Genomic DNA, 22,346 nt, shown 5'->3' with positions numbered 1-22,346 from the left:
AAGGTAAGTGGTAACTGCAGTTAATTTGCTTGGCCACTGTGTGTCATTTTTGCTTCTTCCAAGTGCCTTATAAGGCAGTTACAATTCACACTGTAATACAGCATATAAATGATCCAACTGTACAACTAAACAGTAAATCATCTGTAGCCATGGGTTGAACTTAACAAATCACACATTAAACCCATGTGCACAATACAACAGGGATTTGTAAAACGCCTTACACGAAACACCTCAAAGCACGGTATGTATAATGCAAAAAAGAACTAAACTAACATTTCTTGTGGACTGCATTGAAATGCATTTGCTTATTTATTTTTGTATTTGCTTTATTTATTTAGCCAGGAGATTTACCCATTGAGACTGAGGCCTCATTTACAAAGGGTTCCTGGAAAACAATAAAAGACATTTACAATGTATAAAAAAGAATTACAATGTACATGAACAAACAACACAATAGAACATGTGTGTTTTAAGAGTAATCATCAGCATACAGAGATGTATGTGTTAATGTGGACTGAAGGAGAAGCATTGGCAGGAGGTTCGAAGCAATTCACAAACACGATCTTTAAAACCAGAGAAGGAAAGCTAATTCCATCTTCATAATATGCACTGACTGCATTGTTTTTTGGGAAAATACATGTGGTTGGTTAATTCTGGCAGGTGAGTGTCCTTATAATTTGAATTCACACAGTACAAACAATCACAGCTTATGCAACTATGTCTTGTTCTAATATAAATACTAAAACACCTTTTAAACCCCCATAGCTGCATTATCATAAATACCGTTGGCAAGCCCCCCCCCCCCCCCAATTACAGCTGAGTTGTCTTGAAAGCTTTCAAAGCACCTGCTTAAGCATACTGTAGGACTGCTTTTCTATTAAAATTAGCAGCGTTAGTGGTCTGCAACCCAGTGCAAGTGTCTCTCTCTGATCTGTACTGCAGCACACCCCGTTATGCTGTAAAAATAAGAGCCGTGCCTCCACTGTACCTTCCTCGCCAGGGCCATGCTTTACCAGTGGAGGTAATAAAATCTGGACTGGGAATACTGTGCCAACATCTCATTTGTAACTGTAATCAATGTCTTAAATCACACCATTTCATTATTCATAAAATCATTACTGTACAATCCAGAACACATGCATACACATACACATATACTGGAGCTTGCAGGCTGTTGTACAATACGATTCTGTGTTATATAAAATCAGCTGCTATAAGGCATGGGTGGTAAACATTCTCACATCCCAAACCCCACCGAACTCTCTTTTGCAAAGGAGTGCAGTAGCATGCCGTTGCCGAATTGTTTAATAGTTTTGAGAACGTCGACAACTGTCCACTGCAGGGACCGCTGACATGACCAAATGCTTAGCTTTTGATAGGTGAAAGGCTGAGCATTTAACCCAGGGAACTAAAAACACAACTTGTATAATTTCTCAGATGGAAAGGGTTCCTCATTAAAACCCCAAAGTCACAGAGTGGCGCCTCCGTTTCTTCATATACCCCACTGGCAAAACCCCTCCTGGTATTTTGTGTGGTTGCTAACTGGATGAAGCACAGGCACCATGTTTTGCCGTCACCTCCTTCTCTAAAGCAAGAAGGTCTCTAATGGAACCAAATTATGGGAGTCTGGAATGAACTGTAGGAGTCTGGAACCAATTCCCCAGTAATGTTGTTGAAGCTGACACCCTGGGATCCTTCAAGAAGCTGCTTGATGAGATTCTGGGATCAATAAGCTACTAACAACCAAACGAGCAAGATGAGCCGAATGGCCTCCTCTCGTTTGTAACCTTTCTTATGTTCTTCCCATGTTCTTGTGTGTGTGTGTGTGTGTGTGTGTGTGTGTACTTGTACAAGGGAAAGCCACAGTGGCAACGACTTAATGGGAGCGGTAGAGTGAACACCAAGACACAGATGTTTAACAAAGATCTTTACCTATAAAACTGGCATCATGACACATAATTAAAACACAAAACTGAGTACAATGAAATATCCAATAGCAGTGCTCTGGGGAGTGGGGGGTTCGGGTGCACCCTGTGCGATTCGGCTGATGGACAGGAAGACCAGACTGATACACTCGGTCTACACTGTTGTTCATAAGTTGACACGCACAGTATACACAGCACTCAAGGAATTGGTCTACCCACCTGCACAGCTCAATTCAGGATCTTAAATTGTGAGTCTATTGATAAGTGCAATGCAGTCAACCATCCAACGTGTGCCATAGTGGTAAAACGTACACAACTATACATCATATACAGCACTTGTATACTATATACAGCACTTGTATTCGTCATTGTAATGAAAAGGTGTTCCATCACTAGCCTCTTGGTGGCTGTGCTCTTCAGAAGCTCATGCAGCATGCTGCTGGAGAACTTGCTTCCCATTCAGAATCCTCCATTGCCTGATTGACGTCGACCTAAAATTACAGTCAAACATTGAGGGAAGTTCTGTTAAGGGCTTTAGACACATTTCCCCTTTAAACTCTTGCATTTTCATTTGAAGTGAAAATAAAAAGCATTATTAGGAGATGGTCCCCAATTCAGTCTTGAATGAGGAGATTCAGCATTCGTATTCTATTCGTATTCTAGTTTCCATGGAAGATTTGACATTTAAATCCAGTTGTCTTTTTCTGTTCTTTGATAAACATTTACTCAACTATTTAGATACAAAAGAAATGCCGAACATAAGGCACCATTTTAATAGCGTTCCTTAATTCTGAATTCAAGAATGCAGGTAATGAGCTCCTTGTTCTTTAATCACGAGCTGTTTTGTGTTTAGAGGCTGCTGTAGCGTAGCTGATTGGCAGAGCTAGTCCTACAACAGGTCCCACCATGCTTAACCAGGCTGTAATGACATTCAAGTGCCTACAGAGAAGAAAAGGAAGGGAAAGATGTATGATTAATGAAGTACAACAAATACCCTATTGACACTTCCTCAATAATGCACAGTCAACACACGTTGAAACCAAAAGATCGTGATCACACATTCTAGTGTGAGCAGGGTATTAGTTTAAAGTTTTCATAGCGAACATTTGCTGTATAAAAGTTTTAAATGAGACGTTTTTAGCAAACGTGCTGAAATGTTTAGAACATGATATCTAGTACAAAGCTAGATTAAATAAATCTATGTTTGCAAGCCTTGATTTCAAGTAGTGTTGCACTTCCTTGGAGATTTCACCTGGAAAGTGAAGTTTTCCACATCCCTTCAACACCTTTCGTGTCATTAAAACTGCCGCTTCCCCTAATGACTGACATGCTTTGCAGCCTAATGTGGAGCATGACAGCCAGACAGACAGGCACAGACACACAGACAGAGAGACGGACTAACGGACAGGCGTGATCAGCGAATAAGGGTCCACATTTTCTGAACGAGGGCCATAAAATGGGGACAACATACCGTTTGATTTATCCAATATTTCTTGGTTGCTCAAAGACTTCTTAAAATAAAGTTTCAGACACAAGCCAAAAGAAGACAGGAAGAGGAGCTCTCTGAACCACCACCAATATAATACAATAGAAAACAGATACTGTTTCTGTACTGTACTCACCTGTTCTCTTCTTTGGCAGCCTGGATTATGGGGGTCATAAATTCATGAGTTCGGCAGGGATGGAGAATGAAGAACGGCTGTCCGAGCAGTGGGTGCTCCTGGAGATTGAGGACGGGAGAGTTTAGCATCTTTAGAACACCACCACCACCACCAACAGTTTATTTGAGAGCTCTTATCACAGGAGAGGTTGTTACCTTATTCTTCGAAAGATACCATTTATACCCTCTTTAGCTATTTAGAAATGTTTTATGCTATATATGTTTCACCAGTAGAAACAATTAATCATCATCACCATTATTATTATTATTATTATTATTATTATTTTTGTACAATACCTATTGTACAATATGTGTTTTATTAGATCCAAAGCTAATTTAACAAGTCAAATACAAGACCATATTTACCATAGATAAATAATTTGCACATGTTTATTACAGGTGATACAAAGAAAACAAAGTCCCATCATTCATTATTCATTATAAGAAACTGCGCACACGAGTGGCAATCACCTCCACTTTCTAGATGGCAGTATTTGGGTGGTGGTTTACTTGTATTGTAAATCTTGAGCCCTGGCCCTGCCTCATCTCTTCACTTTCTAGATGGTAGTATTTGGGTGGTGGTTTACTTGTATTGTAAATCTTGAGCCCTGGCCCTGCCTCATCTCTTCACTTTCTAGATGGTAGTATTTGGGTGGTGGTTTACTTGTATTGTAAATCTTGAGCCCTGGCCCTGCATCATCTCTTCACTTTCTAGATGGTAGTATTTGGGTGGTGGTTTACTTGTATTGTAAATCTTGAGCCCTGGCCTTGCCTCATCTCTTCACTTTCTAGATGGTAGTATTTGGGTGGTGGTTTACTTGTATTGTAAATCTTGAGCTCTGGCCCTGCATCATCTCTTCACTTTCTAGATGGCAGTATTTGGGTGGTGGTTTACTTGTATTGTAAATCTTGAGCCCTGGCCCTGCCTCATCTCTTCACTTTCTAGATGGCAGTATTTGGGTGGTGGTTTACTTGTATTGTAAATCTTGAGCCCTGGCCCTGCCTCATCTCTTCACTTTCTAGATGGCAGTATTTGGGTGGTGGTTTACTTGTATTGTAAATCTTGAGCCCTGGCCCTGCCTCATCTCTTCACTTTCTAGATGGCAGTATTTGGGTGGTGGTTTACTTGTATTGTAAATCTTGAGCCCTGGCCCTGCCTCATCTCTTCACTTTCTAGATGGCAGTATTTGGGTGGTGGTTTACTTGTATTGTAAATCTTGAGCCCTGGCCCTGCATCATCTCTTCACTTTCTAGATGGCAGTATTTGGGTGGTGGTTTACTTGTATTGTAAATCTTGAGCTCTGGCCCTGCATCATCTCTTCACTTTCTAGATGGCAGTATTTGGGTGGTGGTTTACTTGTATTGTAAATCTTGAGCTCTGGCCCTGCATCATCTCTTCACTTTCTAGATGGCAGTATTTGGGTGGTGGTTTACTTGTATTGTAAATCTTGAGCCCTGGCCCTGCATCATCTCTTCACTTTCTAGATGGCAGTATTTGGGTGGTGGTTTACTTGTATTGTAAATCTTGAGCCCTGGCCCTGCATCATCTCTTCACTTTCTAGATGGCAGTATTTGGGTGGTGGTTTACTTGTATTGTAAATCTTGAGCCCTGGCCCTGCATCATCTCTTCACTTTCTAGATGGTAGTATTTGGGTGGTGGTTTACTTGTATTGTAAATCTTGAGCCCTGGCCCTGCCTCATCTCTTCACTTTCTAGATGGCAGTATTTGGGTGGTGGTTTACTTGTATTGTAAATCTTGAGCTCTGGCCCTGCCTCATCTCTTCACTTTCTAGATGGCAGTATTTGGGTGGTGGTTTACTTGTATTGTAAATCTTGAGCCCTGGCCCTGCATCATCTCTTCACTTTCTAGATGGTAGTATTTGGGTGGTGGTTTACTTGTATTGTAAATCTTGAGCCCTGGCCCTGCCTCATCTCTTCACTTTCTAGATGGCAGTATTTGGGTGGTGGTTTACTTGTATTGTAAATCTTGAGCCCTGGCCCTGCCTCATCTCTTCACTTTCTAGATGGCAGTATTTGGGTGGTGGTTTACTTGTATTGTAAATCTTGAGCCCTGGCCCTGCCTCATCTCTTCACTTTCTAGATGGCAGTATTTGGGTGGTGGTTTACTTGTATTGTAAATCTTGAGCCCTGGCCCTGCATCATCTCTTCACTTTCTAGATGGCAGTATTTGGGTGGTGGTTTACTTGTATTGTAAATCTTGAGCCCTGGCCCTGCATCATCTCTTCACTTTCTAGATGGCAGTATTTGGGTGGTGGTTTACTTGTATTGTAAATCTTGAGCCCTGGCCCTGCCTCATCTCTTCACTTTCTAGATGGCAGTATTTGGGTGGTGGTTTACTTGTATTGTAAATCTTGAGCCCTGGCCCTGCATCATCTCTTCACTTTCTAGATGGCAGTATTTGGGTGGTGGTTTACTTGTATTGTAAATCTTGAGCCCTGGCCCTGCATCATCTCTTCACTTTCTAGATGGCAGTATTTGGGTGGTGGTTTACTTGTATTGTAAATCTTGAGCCCTGGCCCTGCCTCATCTCTTCACTTTGCAGCTCAGCTCCCACAGCTGCTTTTGGAATCAGCTGTAAGACCTGTGCAGCCAGTTTGCTGCTGCTGCGTGTGACATCATGCAGCTCGCCATGTCGAACGCTTGGCTGCACAGAACTGCAGCGTGACTAAAGCACCACCAACGTTCCTGCATTCATCATGAGATTCCTACCTTGTTAGTTCATTTATTGCTACAAAACAAACACCTTTACCAGGTGTGTGTGTCTCTCATATAAGGGACAGTGTGACACCTACAAGGTGACTATTACTGGGATTACTTTGTTTGCTCAATGTGCTTTTTAAACCATTTGTTAAACTATGTGGCCATTCTGGGCCATTAGTGGTTAAGCCCTTTACCCTCAATAACCACAGATGAAGTCATCTTAATTTGCTTCACATTGATTTTTAAAAGTATTCATATGAATGTAATTTTGGTCAACGTCATGCAAGGCTGTTTGGAAATCACATCACAGGAGTAGAAAGCCAGAAAAAGGTTTTGTCAAAACATGTGTTGCTACAGCTGTTTACGTAAGGGGTGTGTATTGTTTTAATTTTTTTTTTTTTTTTTTTACATTTTGACCACTTTAACTTTTCCCTGCCTCAAGATGGCTTCCCATGGATCTCTCAGAACTTCCCATCATCCTCCTGCTCATTGGTAAATCCATCTCAGTTACATATGTGAGCAGGAGGATGATGGGAAATGTAATTCTGAGAGGCGCATGCGGGTATATGGGAAGCCATCTTGAGGCAGGGAATACAATTTAAAAGTTAAAAAAAAAGTGGTCAAAATGTAAAAAAACAAAAAACAAATACACACACACACACCTTACGTAAACAGTTGTAGCAACACATGGGAACATGCAACACAATAAAATAAAAAGGTCCTTATATACCCTTTAATTCAGACTACAAAGCTAATTCTTTGTTAAATATATTTTGACATGGTACGAAACAAAATTACAAGATGATTACGGATGGTAGCGCACGATAATTACTTTCCATCTCTATATGGACATTCATTCAGCCAGGCTTTGATTAACTTCATGCTGTCAGAGAAAACACTTGCAGGTGGCTGTTTACCTAAAAACACTTCAGCCATGCTGATTTAGTGGTTCTTTTTACAGAGCGCTTCTCTTATTCCCCACAAAGCATTTTTAACAGAAAGAAAGCTACACAATAATTCTGCAAAGAATCACAACAGAAACATCACCTTTGCCAACACAATCTTTGTTTTTCTTTTTTCAGGCTTCAGGAGACAGATACACAGACAGTCACAAGCAAAAGAAGAAAAAAAAGCAGATTGCATTTCTAAAGAATTCAATACCAGTCTAAAATTGAATACAGGTTATCCAAAATTATCAATCAGGAAGCTCCATTGCAAATAACAAACAAACAAAAAAAAACCTTGGACATCAGGCATCGCCTCTTACTTCCCCTACCCGGTCAACTACCAGACAGCAATGTTCTCAAATCAGGGTTCTCTTGCTTATCTAGAGCTTGCTGCTAAGATCCGCTTTTACAGCACTGAACTGAACTATACTATACATGGGGAAAAGTAGTACAACAAGCAAACTACATCACGGTCAGGACGGACTTCATTATCATAGCTTTACACGGCTTTCTAGAGGTTAAAGAAAGTACAGTAGTTCAGGAACTTTTTTTATAGCGTATATTACTGCTCCATAAAATCACAATTAAACAGTGAAACATTTATAAAGAGCTGTTCGATAACACATACAGTACAAGGGTTTTGACCAATAAAACATCCCCTGAAACACAAAAAGAAATCCAGTACTTATTGAGTGAGATTTGAAAATAAAGCCACTTTAAAATGAGTGGGATTTGAAAGAATTAGGAGTGAGATTTGGGAATGCTCCATGAAAACACAAGGTCGTTTCCTTTCTTGTAGGAAGGAGACTGCTGAAACGGATGCCAAAAGAGTTCCTAAAATGAGCGAGACTTGACATGTCTGGCACTGCTATTGCCTCAACAATACAACCCCTCTTTGAGTCGAACAATGGCCATTCTAAAACAGTCAATATGAAAAGCATGTTGGCCAGGACTCGAAGTACAAATTCAGAGCTGTTCATAAAGCAGAGAAAACATAGAAATATTACACGAACGCAGAAATATTACAGGAAGCTTCTATTGTTTGTTTGTACTGCGTGAGTGACAGCTCAAAACAACTTTCCACAAGCTGCTGAAAATTCTGTCTTGTCAACAAATGATTAATCTTAAATTATATTTTAATATTTCCTTTGCACTTGAGGAATTTCCAACTATGCAACAATTACAGAAATGTACAGACACTTAACCCATTCATTAGTTAAACAGCTTCAGTTAACTGCAACTAAACATGCAGTATTACGATATTAATTACAATTAGGGGTGAGTTAGAGCAGTGGAAATAAAATAATTATTCAAGTACTTTGATCACTACAAACACATAAATCTGTTAAGCAACTGCCAGGATGCACTGGCTAAAAACAGGAAACAGTTTCAGGGGCCTGTTGAAAGAGTTCAGTAACCTGCTACCACAATGGCTGTGCTTTACTTTGTTTATGGCTTTGCCCTATGTGTGTATTTGGAGTAGTTTTAGGAATTGCAGCCTGTAATTGATACCAGCACTTGAACCCCCCCCTCCCCCTCCCTCCCTCCCTCCCTCTCCCTCCCCCTCCCCCTCCCTCCCTCCCTCCCTCCCTCCCTCTCCCTCCCTCTCCCTCTCTCCCTCTCCCTCCCCCTCCCTCCCTCCCTCCCTCCCCCTCCCTCCCTCCCTCCCCCTCCCTCCCCCTCCCCCTCCCTCCCCCTCCCTCCCCCCCCTCCCCCTCCCTCCCCCCCCTCCCCCTCCCTCCCCCTCCCTCCCCCTCCCCCTCATTACAAAAAACATACATAAACTTTATTTCATGCAATAATTTATTTGACACATTTTGCCAGAGATAAGTTTTGTATATCATCAAAAAGCATGATACATGGCATTTCACATCATACATCAATGGTAAGTGTGACATACTGATGGACAGAATATCAGACTCCTAGATTCTGATATTCTCAACAGTTTGCAATAAAGAATGTGCTTTCCATGTTTCGTCACACTTGGATGCCCAGTTCTCTAGATAAAAAAAAAAAATGCAAAAATGTAATTGTGACCGAAGCATCAACCGACATATGCAAATATGAAAGCCTCTCCTATTAATAAACGACAAGAGAAGAAGCACCACTCAGAACTACAGAACAAAAAGAGTTGCATTCTGAATGCAAGACTGACAACCACAACCACAGATATGCCCAGGATAAAAAGGGTTAAAAAATCAATACTAACTAAAGTATCATTTTACTGATATGGATTCTGCACACTACACATACTGAGGATCAAACCAAAGCGAGAGACATTATCACTCCCCTTTCTAAAGTGCTGCAGAAGGTATCTGAATCTGAATGAAACATCACATCCCAGTTTTGCTAAGGATAATTGCACCGGGTGGAGATGGATTTATGGCATGTGCAACATTATGAAAGAACTGGGGGCGATTTAACAGGTTCAATTGAACAGCGTCACTTGAGTTTCTGACGGTATGGTGCGTCAATAGCTCATTGGCGATCCCTGAGCAAGCAATGTTTAAGAATTGTAAAACATCAGTGTTTCACCAGCACGGTGCTCAGAATTGACATTGTGAGTCAGCACACACACGCGTCACTCATGAGCTCTGTTGCCACAGCTTTCAGTGACATAACAGATTTCCTGAGTCAGTGGGATCCTTTAAGAGCTGACGAGACAAAGTTCCGGGATCTATCAGCTACCAGGAGCCCAATGACTACCTCCTCTTGTAACTGTTCTTCTGGTGTGATTAAAAAATGGGAACCAGATCTCTTCTTATGTGTTGTAACTAGGAGCGAGATTATTTTGGTAGTCAAAATAAAATCATAAGCAGGAACAATCGGGTATTCCTCTGCCTGTCACTGGACTAGGACTGAAGAGTAAAACTTTGCAGTGCTCAACAATATGTGCTTGCTTGTAATGCACACCCATAGGTGTAACAGAAAAGCCCTAAGGAAATGTATGAATGCGAGGGGGTCCTCTATACTCATGGGGGTTGTAGTAGCTGACTGGTCTTAAAACCTGTCTTGCCCCATCAGTGTGTTCAGCAAAGGACCACTTTAAATGGACTTCTTAACAGATAGGCTTGTTGAAGGTAATTATCAGAACAACGATGTAACTGTTGTTCTAATCGTTTTATTTTCATTGGATTTACTACAAACATGAAAATGATTTGATGCCGACGGAACATGGATAATAGGCTTACACAGCAGAATACATCTGCAAAGTCTATTAAAAAGAGTGCAAGGTGTTGCCTTGTGGAATAAGGACAGCTCAAGCAGTTCCTCCTTAAAGGGTTACCATAGTAAAAGCACAGCAAAGTGTAACAAAGCATAGTAAAAGCATGGCAAAGCATAGATAAGCATTGTGAAACCCAGAGGTATGGTAAAGCATATTATTACACATGGCAAACCAGGGTAAACGATGGCAAATGTATTACCATGGGGAAAAGTAATTTTTATGAATATCTATTATTTTGTAGGTCACTCATTTCATATACAAGACTTGCACATTATGGTGTACATTTGTCCAATTATTATTTATTTATTTATGTATTTATTTGTAATTATGGTCAATTTTTCAGGCTACAAATGAAGTAAATATACTGATTTAAAGGTTAAGAGATTACATGAAAGGGACATAGAGACGCTGAAAACATGACAGCCATTGGGAAAGCCCCAGTTTGTTACTGAAGAGCAGAGTTACTTCTGGGAATTTGACAATAATCTGAACTCCCAGAAGCCTCAGGTGTTACCATTGTTAGTATCTTTTATATAGGAAATGCGAAGCTTACAAAACAATAGTAATGCTCTATAAATGTAAAGGTAGGCACTACACTGCACTGCACTAAGCTATACTATACAACAGAAGTTTACAAGTACTGCAAGAAACGTATGAAATTCAATGCCAAATGTTTGGACTAAGACATTCTTGTCTTGAAGACACTGAAAGACTTTTAGTTAAAATGTTTGCCATTGAATGCATGGTTTCTTACAGTATTTTTATATGACTGGATGTAGTGATTTTGTGTTAGCTCCAGTGTACCTCATTAATTAGTAGAACACTCTGTAGAAGAGGATTCTAATACCATGCATGTGTTCTACATTCATAATACAAGACAATACAGCTGCTCGTGGAACTCGTTCCACTAATAGATGTCAAAAGTGAAATGGTTCTAACACATTTAACCTGGAACCTTTGCATATGCCACTATACTGTCTGCACTCCTGTTTATGATAAGACACTTCCATTTGAATGCCACGATTATGATGACAAAATGATCTGCTCTATTTCAAAACACTGTACAAATAAAATACAATGCTTATATTGTGCAACACGCTGCACCTGCTTGAATTTCAGATTGGACACTTCCTCTTTCTTTCTGTCTCTCATTAATATGCACCTGTGATCTCTTCTCACAATGGGTTCTTAATGGATATGGTAATTCCTTGTAGAAACACATATCTGCATGCATGTCAGTAGCAGATTGGTCTTTCATGCGGAGGTGTAACTGCAGTTACGTCAGTTAACAAATCACTCGAAGCATTCTGATATTATTTACTCAAACCAGAGCCAGGCAGTCCTAGATGTGAATCATTGCTCAGCATGTGATTTGCTTGGTTTCCTTGTGTCTCATCTCTCCCAGCTGTAAAACAGAAACTTGCATTTCAGCCCCACGCCACCAAGTCACAGCACACAAATGAGAATGCCTTAAACAGCTTTGCAAAGAGAGATGTGTTTCCAGCAATCATCATTAGAAGGGTAGACTAAGAGTTCTAATCACAAAGCTTTAACTCATGGATTAGTTAAAAGAATGTTTTACAGTCTGATTTAAAAAAAAAAAAGTTAATATTCATGAAAATGTGAAAAAAGCCATCATCATGGGAACAGCTCTGTTCACTAGAATTGTTTCCCGAGCTGAAGTGGGATGCCCCCTTCCCAAATGCACCCAGAAATGGCACACCATTTTATATTAAGCAGAATTTGAAATAGGATTGCCGTCGCCACTGCTTGACTGGCCCTTGGAACACAGGCACCCCAATCCATGGAGCCACTAGCTGGTGATTGGCAATACAACAGCCCAATCAGAGGTGTCAGTCTGTGGGTGGGAGGTACAGGTCATGAGTTATATGTGGACAACATAAACCAGCCGGTAAACATACTGTAAAGAAAAACTGCATCAACAGACATCAACAGACTAAAGTACAACTGCAGCCAAGGTGTGTGTGATGATAAGAAAATCCAGTAGCCCAGACAAGTAACATTGTCCACCTACACTCACACGTCAAGGGATATTGCTAAGCATGTTTGTTTTTCAGAATGGATTTAATAACATTGTTTGTATGGAACTTTTCTAGACTGTTGTTTAAAAAAGCCAACAGCAATGAATTAAGAATGCATACCTATTAACAATGAATTAACTATGACATCACTTCATAGAGCCTAGAGACAAGCCCTGTATAATTCTACCACACAACAACTTCTAGTGTGTATCAAATTGTAAATAATTGTTAGAATCAAAAGACAATACAATTTCAATTATAAAATAATTAAAACAAAAATAAATAATAAAAAAGAAACCAGCAACAGCAGCCTAGAATGCTTTTAATAAATAACAAACCAGATTATATTCATAAAAGCACAATAAATCATTCAAGATGAGTCAAGCGCTGTGTAACAGGCAAGCTCAATGAGAACAGCGAGTAGCTTCAGATTTGACTTGTTTATTTTAATTTCTTTACTGTACCCTCGCCGTTTTCTGATGTTCGCCATCTTTATGAGTGGTTCTTCGAACAATAGCTTTGAACTCACAGTCAAAGCACCTTAACACCTAATAAAAAACAATACAGTTGTCCCGCGTTATACCGCCCCCCTTTGCAACGCCACCCTCGCATACCGCCAGGTATTCTCTCTGAACAAATGTCACCAATATAAAACAGTGCTATTTGTACCCGTTATATCGCCACCCTGCTGTCCGCCATCCGCCAACTTCCCAAGCCAAGCAAACGTAAATATAAGCATTATAGTTTCCCTCATTGTAGCGCCAGCGAAATAATCATGGCCAATTAAAACAGCAAAAGTCATGCAGTTAACCTTTGACTCGCTTTCCTAATTCGTTGTTAACTGAACATTCGTACCAATGTCATCAACACTCCCGCTCCCAAAGCAAAACAGAAAGTACAACATGGCGAGTCGACCCTACATTTAACACCAGAGCAAAAGAAAAAAATATGCATGTATGCATCTGAAAATAAGAAACCAACACATCGCAAATGTTTTCTCGCCGAAGTGAGGCATACACTGTTAATCAAAGAACAATTGGAGACATAGTAATGGATAAAAACAAATGGCTTACCTTGATGGAACGGGTCGATTTGTTTAATCTGAAAAAGGCTTGACGCAGTCTAAAATAAGTGACTTTTAAAGACCACAGTAAAAGAAAAAAGTACGGTAAGAGGTTTGTTTGTTTGTATATATACACAGATGTGCTCAAATTTGTTGGTACCCCTCCACAAAAAACGAAGAATGCACAATTTTCTCTGAAATAATTGAAACTGACAAAAGTAATTGGCATCCGCCATTGTTTATTCCATATTTAATAGAAATCAGACTTTGCTTTTGATTTTTTATTCAACATAATATTGTAAATAAGAAAACAAATGAAAATGGCATGGACAAAAATGATGGGACCACTAACCTAATATTTTGTTGCACAACCTTTAGAGGCAATCACTGCAATCAAACGTTTTCTGTAGCTCTCAATGAGACTTCTGCACCTGTTAACAGGTAGTTTGGCTCACTCTTCCTGAGCAAACTGCTCCAGCTGTCTCAGGTTTGATGGGTGCCTTCTCCAGACTGCAAGTTTCAGCTCTTTCCATAGATGTTCGATAGGATTCAGATCAGGACTCATAGAAGGCCACTTCAGAATAGTCCAATGTTTTGTTCTTATCCATTCTTGGGTGCTTTTAGCTGTGTGTTTTGGGTCATTATCCTGTTGGAGGACCCATGACCTGCGACTGAGACAGAGCTTTCTGACACTGGGCAGTACGTTTCGCTCCAGAATGCCTTGATAGTCTTGAGATTTCATTGTGCCCTCCACAGATTCAAGGCACCCTGTGCCAGGCGCAGCAAAGCAGCCCCAAAACATAACCGAGCCTCCTCCATGTTTCACTGTAGGTATGGTGTTCTTTTCTTTGAAAGCTTCATTTTTTCGTCTGTGAACATAGAGCTGATGTGACTTGCCAAAAAGCTCCGGTTTTGACTCATCTGTTCAAAGGACATTCTCCCAGAAGGATTGTGGCTTGTCAATATGCATTTTAGCAAATTCCAGTCTGGCTTTTTTATGTTTTTCTGTCAAAAGTGGAGTCCTCCTGGGTCTTCTTCCATGGAGCCCACTTTCGCTCAAAAAGTGATGGATGGTGCGATCAGAAACTGGCGTACCTTCACCTTGGAGTTCAGCTTGTATCTCTTTGGCAGTTATCCTTGGTTCTTTTTCTACCATTCGCACTATCCTTCTGTTCACTCTGGGGTCAATTTTCCTGTTGCGGCCGCGCTCAGGGAGGTTGACTACAGTTCCATGGACCTTAAACTTCTTAATAATATTTGCAACTGTTGTCACAGGAACATCAAGCTGCTTGGAGATGGTCTTGTAGCCTTTACCTTTACCATGCTTGTCTATTATTTTCTTTCTGATCTCCTCAGACAACTCTCTCCTTTGCATTCTCTGGTCCATGTTCAGTGTGGTGCACACAATGATACCAAACAGCACAGTGACTACTTTTCTCCATTTAAATAGGCTGAATGACTGATTAGAAGATTGGAGACATGTGTGATACTAATTAAAGAAACTAATTAGTTTGAAATATCACTATAATCCAATTATTTATTATCTTTTCTAAGGGGTACCAACAAATGTGTCCAGGCCATTTTAGAATATCTTTGTAGAATAAGCAATAATTCATCTCTTTTCACAGCTGCTTTGCTTTATTCTATGACATACCAAAGGCATGCAAGTATACATGATAAAATAGCTTTTAATTTCATCACTTTTCAGGAGGAATGAAGCATTATTTCAATGAGCTGTAAGGGTACCAACAAATTTGAGCACGTCTGTATATATATATATATATATATATATATATATATATATATATATATATATATAGATATAGATATAGATATATTATATATATATATTATATATATATATATATATATATATATATATATATATATATATATATAATCTATCTATATCTATATCTATATATATATATATATATATATATATATATATATATATATATACACAGACGTGCTCAAATTTGTTGGTACCCTTACAGCTCATTGAAATAATGCTTCATTCCTCCTGAAAAGTGATGAAATTAAAAGCTATTTTATCATGTATACTTGCATGCCTTTGGTATGTCATAGAATAAAGCAAAGCAGCTGTGAAAAGAGATGAATTATTGCTTATTCTACAAAGATATTCTAAAATAGAGACACACATAGAGTACACCCTCACTACAACAAACCTGTTGGTGTTGTTGGGGTTCAAGCCTTTTGTTTGTTACAGTGAAAGGACAATCAAAATGAATGATAAACTGTTGGAGTAAATTACTGAGATGAGATTGTGAATAAAAGTAGAATTACATGTACCTGTTTGTTTCATGTATGCAGTATCCTGCCTTTGCTGTATCCAATTCCTTAAAGAATTAAAAAGCAGAACAAAAAGCAACAATACCGAATTGAAGCTAAACTTTTATTCAAAACCAGTCTGACACGAAGCGTTTCAAAGTGCACCAGATCTTAACATAACATGCAAGAATCCCAAACTGAGCTTTTATTCCAAATCAACCCGACATGAGAAGTTAATCATATCCTCAAGTTTTTTTTTATTTTTGTTTCGGAGGCAGTTACACAGCACGCGCTTCTTATCAAGAGGGGACCTCACTGCGGAGGTGGCATCCTGTGCGTACAGACCGGGATATTGACAGTGTGTGTTTTGTATTATCTTTTTTGGTTTTATTAATTTCGGGTCCAGGGTCCAGGTTCGTTATAATGAAGGACGTTATAGCGAGGGTGTACTGGACGGATGTGTGTGTGTTTTTTTTTCAGGATGCCACTCTGAGTCATGAATGGTTACTAACTTCTCTGTCGTTCTGGTAGAATCTGCTCCCAGCTGTGCCAGGTGTGCTGAAATCAATGTCATTATGAACCAACACAAAATGCCCACTGAGACCAGGAACAGCATTTCTGAAGTTTCATCAAAGCAGCAGCTGCACACTGCAATGCATTTACAGTACATAAAACGAGAGCCTCGGGGCACATGAAAGGGATAGACGGTGACTCAGGGTAGACTTCCCATCCTGGAGGAAGCCAGCCATCACAACTTCATCTGGGCTGTAACAAGCAGGGCTCGAGACAACTGCACTGAACTGAGACAGGAACTGGCCCCCAGCTAGACTAGATACAGAGGGAAAGGGGAGTGGGGCGGGCTGTGCGGCTAAAAACAAGCATGTCATGGGGCTCCCGAGTGGCGCATCTGATAAAGGCGCTCCGCATGGAGTGCAGGATGCGCCCCATAGCCTGGACATCGCCGGTTCGAGTCCAGGCCATTCCACTGCCGACCGTGGATGTGAGTTCTCAGGGAGCGGCACACAATTGGCCGAGTGCCGCCCGGGGGTGTGTCCTCGGCTCACCACGCACCAGCGACCCCTGTAGTCTGGCCGGTTCAGGGGAAGAGGGTTCGGAGTAGAGAACGACAGCAAAGACAGGAGGTAAAAAATGATAACGATTGCTAAGCGTGCTGGTTTAAACACCCGCACAAGACTTATTTGCTGTCAGTTTATTGTTTATTTGTTTGGCCAACGCGCCTCTTTGTTTGTGTAGTTTTGTGTTTGTTTAAATCTTTTGTTTGTATTTTTATTTAATAAACGCGCTGAGCGCCGTCGCACCTCAGTTTTGCCCCGCCAGTCCTTGTACTGAGTCTGTGTTTCTGGTCTGATGTCACCCCTGCAAGCCATCCTGTTCACATGGACATAATTTTATAAAAAAAAAAAATCTTCATATCAATACCATGTAAATATGGTAATGTAATGTGTACTGTATACCTGAAACAGCACCAAATCGTAAGTAAAGCCACTGGGATTACCTGCTGGGTGATGGTGTCCCAAGGTCCTTGCAATAAACGATCCTTGTAGTTATCATGAACACTTTCCCAGATTTCCTCTAGAGATAAGGGCCTGCCGTCTTGGGGGGGGGGGGGGGGGCAAAAAAATAAATAAATGAAAGTGTTATCCTCATATCCTATTTCATTGAACACACTTGTACACACTGCACAATGATCAATACTCCACCACACTTTACCTAACTTGCAAGCTCTGAAGTAAAGCACCGGTGATTGATAGCTGCTGGAGTAGACTACATGGTACTCGTAACGAGTCACTTCAGGACCAGTAGTGATGCTGCAGCCTGCACCAGGGTCCTCCAACTCTTCATACACTCTGTGCTGAAAACAATTCAATTAAAAAGCACTGTTAAATTCAATTACACAGTACTGCAGTATCAATACAGCTGTGCACATACTGTATACTACAGTATGTATTTCCTTAGGACTGTAGGAGCAAGGCCCTATTGCACGGGGAAAGCAACCAGTCCTACAGGGACGTTACACTCCAGATTTAAACAAGGCTAAACAAATTAGTGTGCTCTTTACTACTGGGTCAGAGGTTCAGTTGATTTCATATTTAAGCACAGGTCAGAAAAGTTCACTAGAAGGTACACAAATACTGACTGAAGTGGAAAACAGTTTTTTTCAGAGGGTTGAAAAAGCGATAGTGGGATTTTCTGCTCACATGAAGGTTTCTTTCTCAATCCACTATAAAGATGAAAACTGCAGCCAAAAGCTGTTTTAAACCTGTGATGTCAGAGGGCAATAGTGACATGCTTAGTCCCATGAGAGGACCATAATTATCTGACTAGGGACCACAAGAGTGACTACTGCAGTTTGTGGGCAACAGCACAAACTATTTTTGGTAATGTGACACTTTTAGACAATACAGTTTCTATATAAGGATTAAATCCGTCTTTCACCTCTCAAAGGCACGTTCAGCCCGGGAAAGCTTGGTCATGGTTTACTTCAAAATTGTAAGTGGTGTGTCCCATTTATTTATTTTAAATGTTTTCTCTTCAGGAAAAATAACCTTTTAGACACAGTATTTAATTTAAAAGGGGATTCTGGGGGTCTGCACGCACGCACACACACACACAATCCAGTTAAAACTTTCATACTATACATTTACAATCAGAATGTGAAAGCATCAAGTCTTTTCTGTAATACTATATCAGCATTTACACTTAATGTGCTTTTAAGTTTGTGTGCTGTGTTCTTTCCTTGTGCTTTGTGGTAGGCCATTCTTAGTATGTGCACATTCTGTGCATTTCTTTCTTATTTTTGTAACATAATTCACTTGAGTCATTCAAGACTTCAAAGAATAGTGTTGACTAACTTCTTTCAATTCAGGGGTTAGATAAACTGGGACTGCCACACCCTTAAAGTAAACACAGCTATTGAAAAAATTCCAATACATCTTATCTAATATCGAACATGCATTGCCACCATTTTATAGGTCTCACATTTACTACAGTATAGGAAACACACACTATGGTAAAGGTAACCTTGATAATGGTATTTTATATGAAGCTATTGGTGATGAAATGGTGAACAATGGTTTTGTTATCTCTTTGCACTTTCATAAGAAACAGGTGCCAGTGGAAAGTTATTCTAGTACAAGGGCTCACCCCTTCCAATCTATGATATCATTCACACTAGTATGTCCTATAAGTGCAGAAGATATTGCACTCCAATTCTAATCCATGTAATGCTGTCTTGACATGACATGAAGAATTATAATTAGGAGTTCCAGCAACCAGGTGAGCTCCTTAAGCACAAAACAGCTTTGTTTCATGTCGTTTAATTAACACACTTTTAAGGTTTTGTTCAGTTTCAATTAACCCACGAATATATACAAAACTGTACCACATGATCAAATGCAAGAAGCACAATAATAAACACTTTGTCATCTTATCAGCAAATAACTATTTCACACTGGTGGTTGGTTTCTCTGGCCTGTGGGTACCAACAATTCACAAGTATATGACTATTGTTTCTTTTAACAGACAGACTGCAAACACATTCATGCAATGTAATACTGGATATCCTGTCTGTAGCACTTACAGCACAGTAGCTACTGCGGGAGCACACACACACACAAAGTTCAGAGCCGCACCAGGAAGTGTTTCATTGTCACCTCAAGGCATCCTTCTCAATCTGCTTTGACTTTAGTTGCCTACAGTAAAGAATGCATCAGGTTTAATGTGGTTTGCAAAGACGTTATTTTCACTGCCAACTTTGTAAGCCATCCTTGAAACAAAACCGTCTGTTTGATTAACATCTTACACAAGCTGTTCTGTTCTGCAGGCTCTTTACTTTGACCTTGTGTAACACATAAAGAGTACTCAGCGTGATTTAAACCTGCTGGGACTTTAAAAAGAAGTGATGAGATGCTAATGCTCCAAACCTTGTTTTATTGTTACTTTGATCTGGAACAAAACGCATGTCTCTATACCCAATTCATATATACCTAACCCTTTGTTTGAAGCAAGAAGGAAGTATCATTAGCTACCAAACTTTAAATCATGAAGATAGGAGGGAACTGACTCTCTATCGCCTAGAACGAAGAATTGGGATGGGGGGACTTGACTGAAGACTGAAGGAGGAGAGAGACCCCATTGGGGCTGGCAAGGGTTAGCTACCCTTGTTGGCAGTATCCAGCTCTGTGTTTTTAAAGGTAAACATGATGCTGGAGACACCCGCCCAAGGCTTCTAAGAAATTAAAGAGAAAAATACCCCTAGAGTCTGTGAGAGCGGGGACGGAAGATGACAACGTTGGACAATACGGTTATTGACTTAGGAATGGAAACAGATAAGAATGGAGAGTACTTCACAAAAGACTAGTTCAAGATCTGCAGTTAGCAAAGACATGGAACTCCAGGTTTGTGTCTACGGCTGGAGCAAGGCGACAACGGTCAGGGGTTTGAAGATTCATCAAGGGAGAATGAAATGCTTGAGGGAGAAGGGACAAGGGCCTCGCATTGATCAGTACTTACGAAGTCAGTAGAATGAAATCCATCAACCTTGAAGCAAACCACAGTTCACGGGATATTTGCACCCCTGTCATAGACATGAGGAGGACTTGAATTGATACAACTAGTGATGAACCTAATGATCCTTGCGAACCCGGTCAGATGAACCAGCATAAGAGAGAAAAGAACCTCCACGGGCACAGTCCTGGAGTTAAATGGCCAAGAGCTTGTGAGAAAACTGCGTAGGACACAGTAAACACGATCTCTGTTTTGCGTTGGAAAGGTTAAGTGGAACAGTGGAAAAGAAGCTGGGTAAATTTGGGGACATCATCTACGCATAAGGTTTGGAGTTGAAAAAAGGAAGTAAAAAAAGTACAAACTATTCCTGAAGGTCTAGAAAGCAGCAGGAGATTGAACGCCTAGTTAGAGAAAGGAGACAGCTGAGGAAGCAATGGAGAAGAACAGAACAAAGTCAGGAGGAGGGACTCAATCTCTTACAAAGGGTCATAAAAGATAAGCTTGCAACATTGTGCTGAGTTGAGCGCCTACAGAAACGCTACAAAAAGAAGGAGAGTGCGAGAACTAACTTTTATAAAGACCCATTCAAATTTGTAAAGAAGTTATTCACCAGTGAGAAAAATGGCACACTAAAATCATCTAAGTTTGAGCTGGAGAGATATTTGGAGGAAACACATACAGATTCAAAAAGGCAGGAGCCTATGTCAATTCCTTCAGACATCCCATCTATCAATCTATCAGAATACCAAATAGAGGACCGTGCACCGTAGTCGAAAACTATGAAAAAAGCAAGGGCGTCATCATCTCCAGGGCCTAATGGAGTTCCATACAGAGTATACAAGAGTGCTTCTGGAGTTCTACGAATCCTGTGGTAATTGATGAAAGTGGCATGGGAAAAGCAGGTTGTGCCAAGAGCATGGAGCCGAGCAGGTGAAGTCTTTATAGCAAGAGAAAAATATTCTACAAGCATCAGTCAGTTTCACCCTATCTCCCTATTAAACGTAGAAGGCAAGATTATATTCAGCATTATTGCTCAGAGATTGTCAGCTTACCTATTAAAGAACTGTTTCATTGGCACTTCAGTACAAAAAGCGGGCACTGCAGGTTTCCCAGGATGCTTAGAACACATCAATGTGATCTGGCAACAAATTCAATCAGCTAAAAAGGAGAGGAAGGAGCTCCATGTGACATTCCTGGATTTGGCTAATGCATATGGTTCAGTGACACATGAACTTCTTTGGGCAGCATTTGATTTTTTCAGTGTACTGATGACAATAGCAAATTTAGTGAAAGCCTACTTTGGAGATTTGCAATTTGTAAGCACTACATGGCAATGCCTAGAAGTTGGAATAATGGCAGGATGCACCATTTCTCCACTGGCTTTTACCATGGCAATGGAAGTGGGAGGAGAGCGCTTGGCTTCTGGAATGCGACTACCACCAATTCCAGCATATATGGATGACATGACAACCATGACTACAACAGTAGCCTGCACTAATCGGTTACTGGGCAAATTAACCAATAACATCGAATGGGCACCAATGCAATTCAAGCCCACTAAATCAAGGAGCATCGCTACAATTAAAAGGTAAAGTAATAGATAAAAGGTTCTACATTGATGGTGAGACAATACCAACAGTGTCTGAGAAGCCAGTGAAAAAGTCTTGGGAGATGGTACGACGGGGATCTAAAGGACACAGTTCGTGAGGGAGAGGTTAGACAACAAGCAGTGGAATGGTTGAAGAGCTCAGACAGCAGCGCTTTACCGGGCAAACAAACTCTGGTGCTTGCAGTTTGGTCTACTGCCAAGGCTGCTGTGGCCACTGACTGTGTACGAGGTTTTTTTGACAACAGTTGAGAAGCTGGAAGCTTTAATCAGTTCATATGTCAGGAAATGGTTGGGAGTTCCATCCTGCCTCAGCACAGTGGGACTTTATGGTAAA

General features: G+C 40.4%; 1 protein-coding gene across 2 annotated transcripts in view; it reads right to left on the bottom strand.

The window, feature by feature from the left end:
* Positions 1-1,914: 1,914 nt before the first annotated feature.
* LOC117974038 (ubiquitin-like-conjugating enzyme ATG10) overlaps positions 1,915-22,346 on the bottom strand; it is a 59,672-nt gene continuing 39,240 nt past the window's right edge. For both annotated transcript variants that reach the window (XM_034928285.2, XM_034928286.2), the window contains exons 4-7: positions 17,608-17,749; positions 17,393-17,490; positions 3,548-3,645; positions 1,915-2,864 (exon numbers count right to left, since the gene is read on the bottom strand). In XM_034928285.2, coding sequence (XP_034784176.2) covers positions 2,753-2,864; positions 3,548-3,645; positions 17,393-17,490; positions 17,608-17,749 — 450 coding nt within the window. In that variant the 3' untranslated portion in view covers positions 1,915-2,752. The remainder of the gene's footprint in view (positions 2,865-3,547; positions 3,646-17,392; positions 17,491-17,607; positions 17,750-22,346) is intronic.

Source organism: Acipenser ruthenus, chromosome 2, assembly GCF_902713425.1.
Source record: "Acipenser ruthenus chromosome 2, fAciRut3.2 maternal haplotype, whole genome shotgun sequence".
Lineage (NCBI taxonomy): Eukaryota > Metazoa > Chordata > Actinopteri > Acipenseriformes > Acipenseridae > Acipenser > Acipenser ruthenus.
The sequence above is the reverse complement of the archived record's forward strand: the minus strand, read 5'-3'. Positions and strand labels throughout refer to the sequence as shown.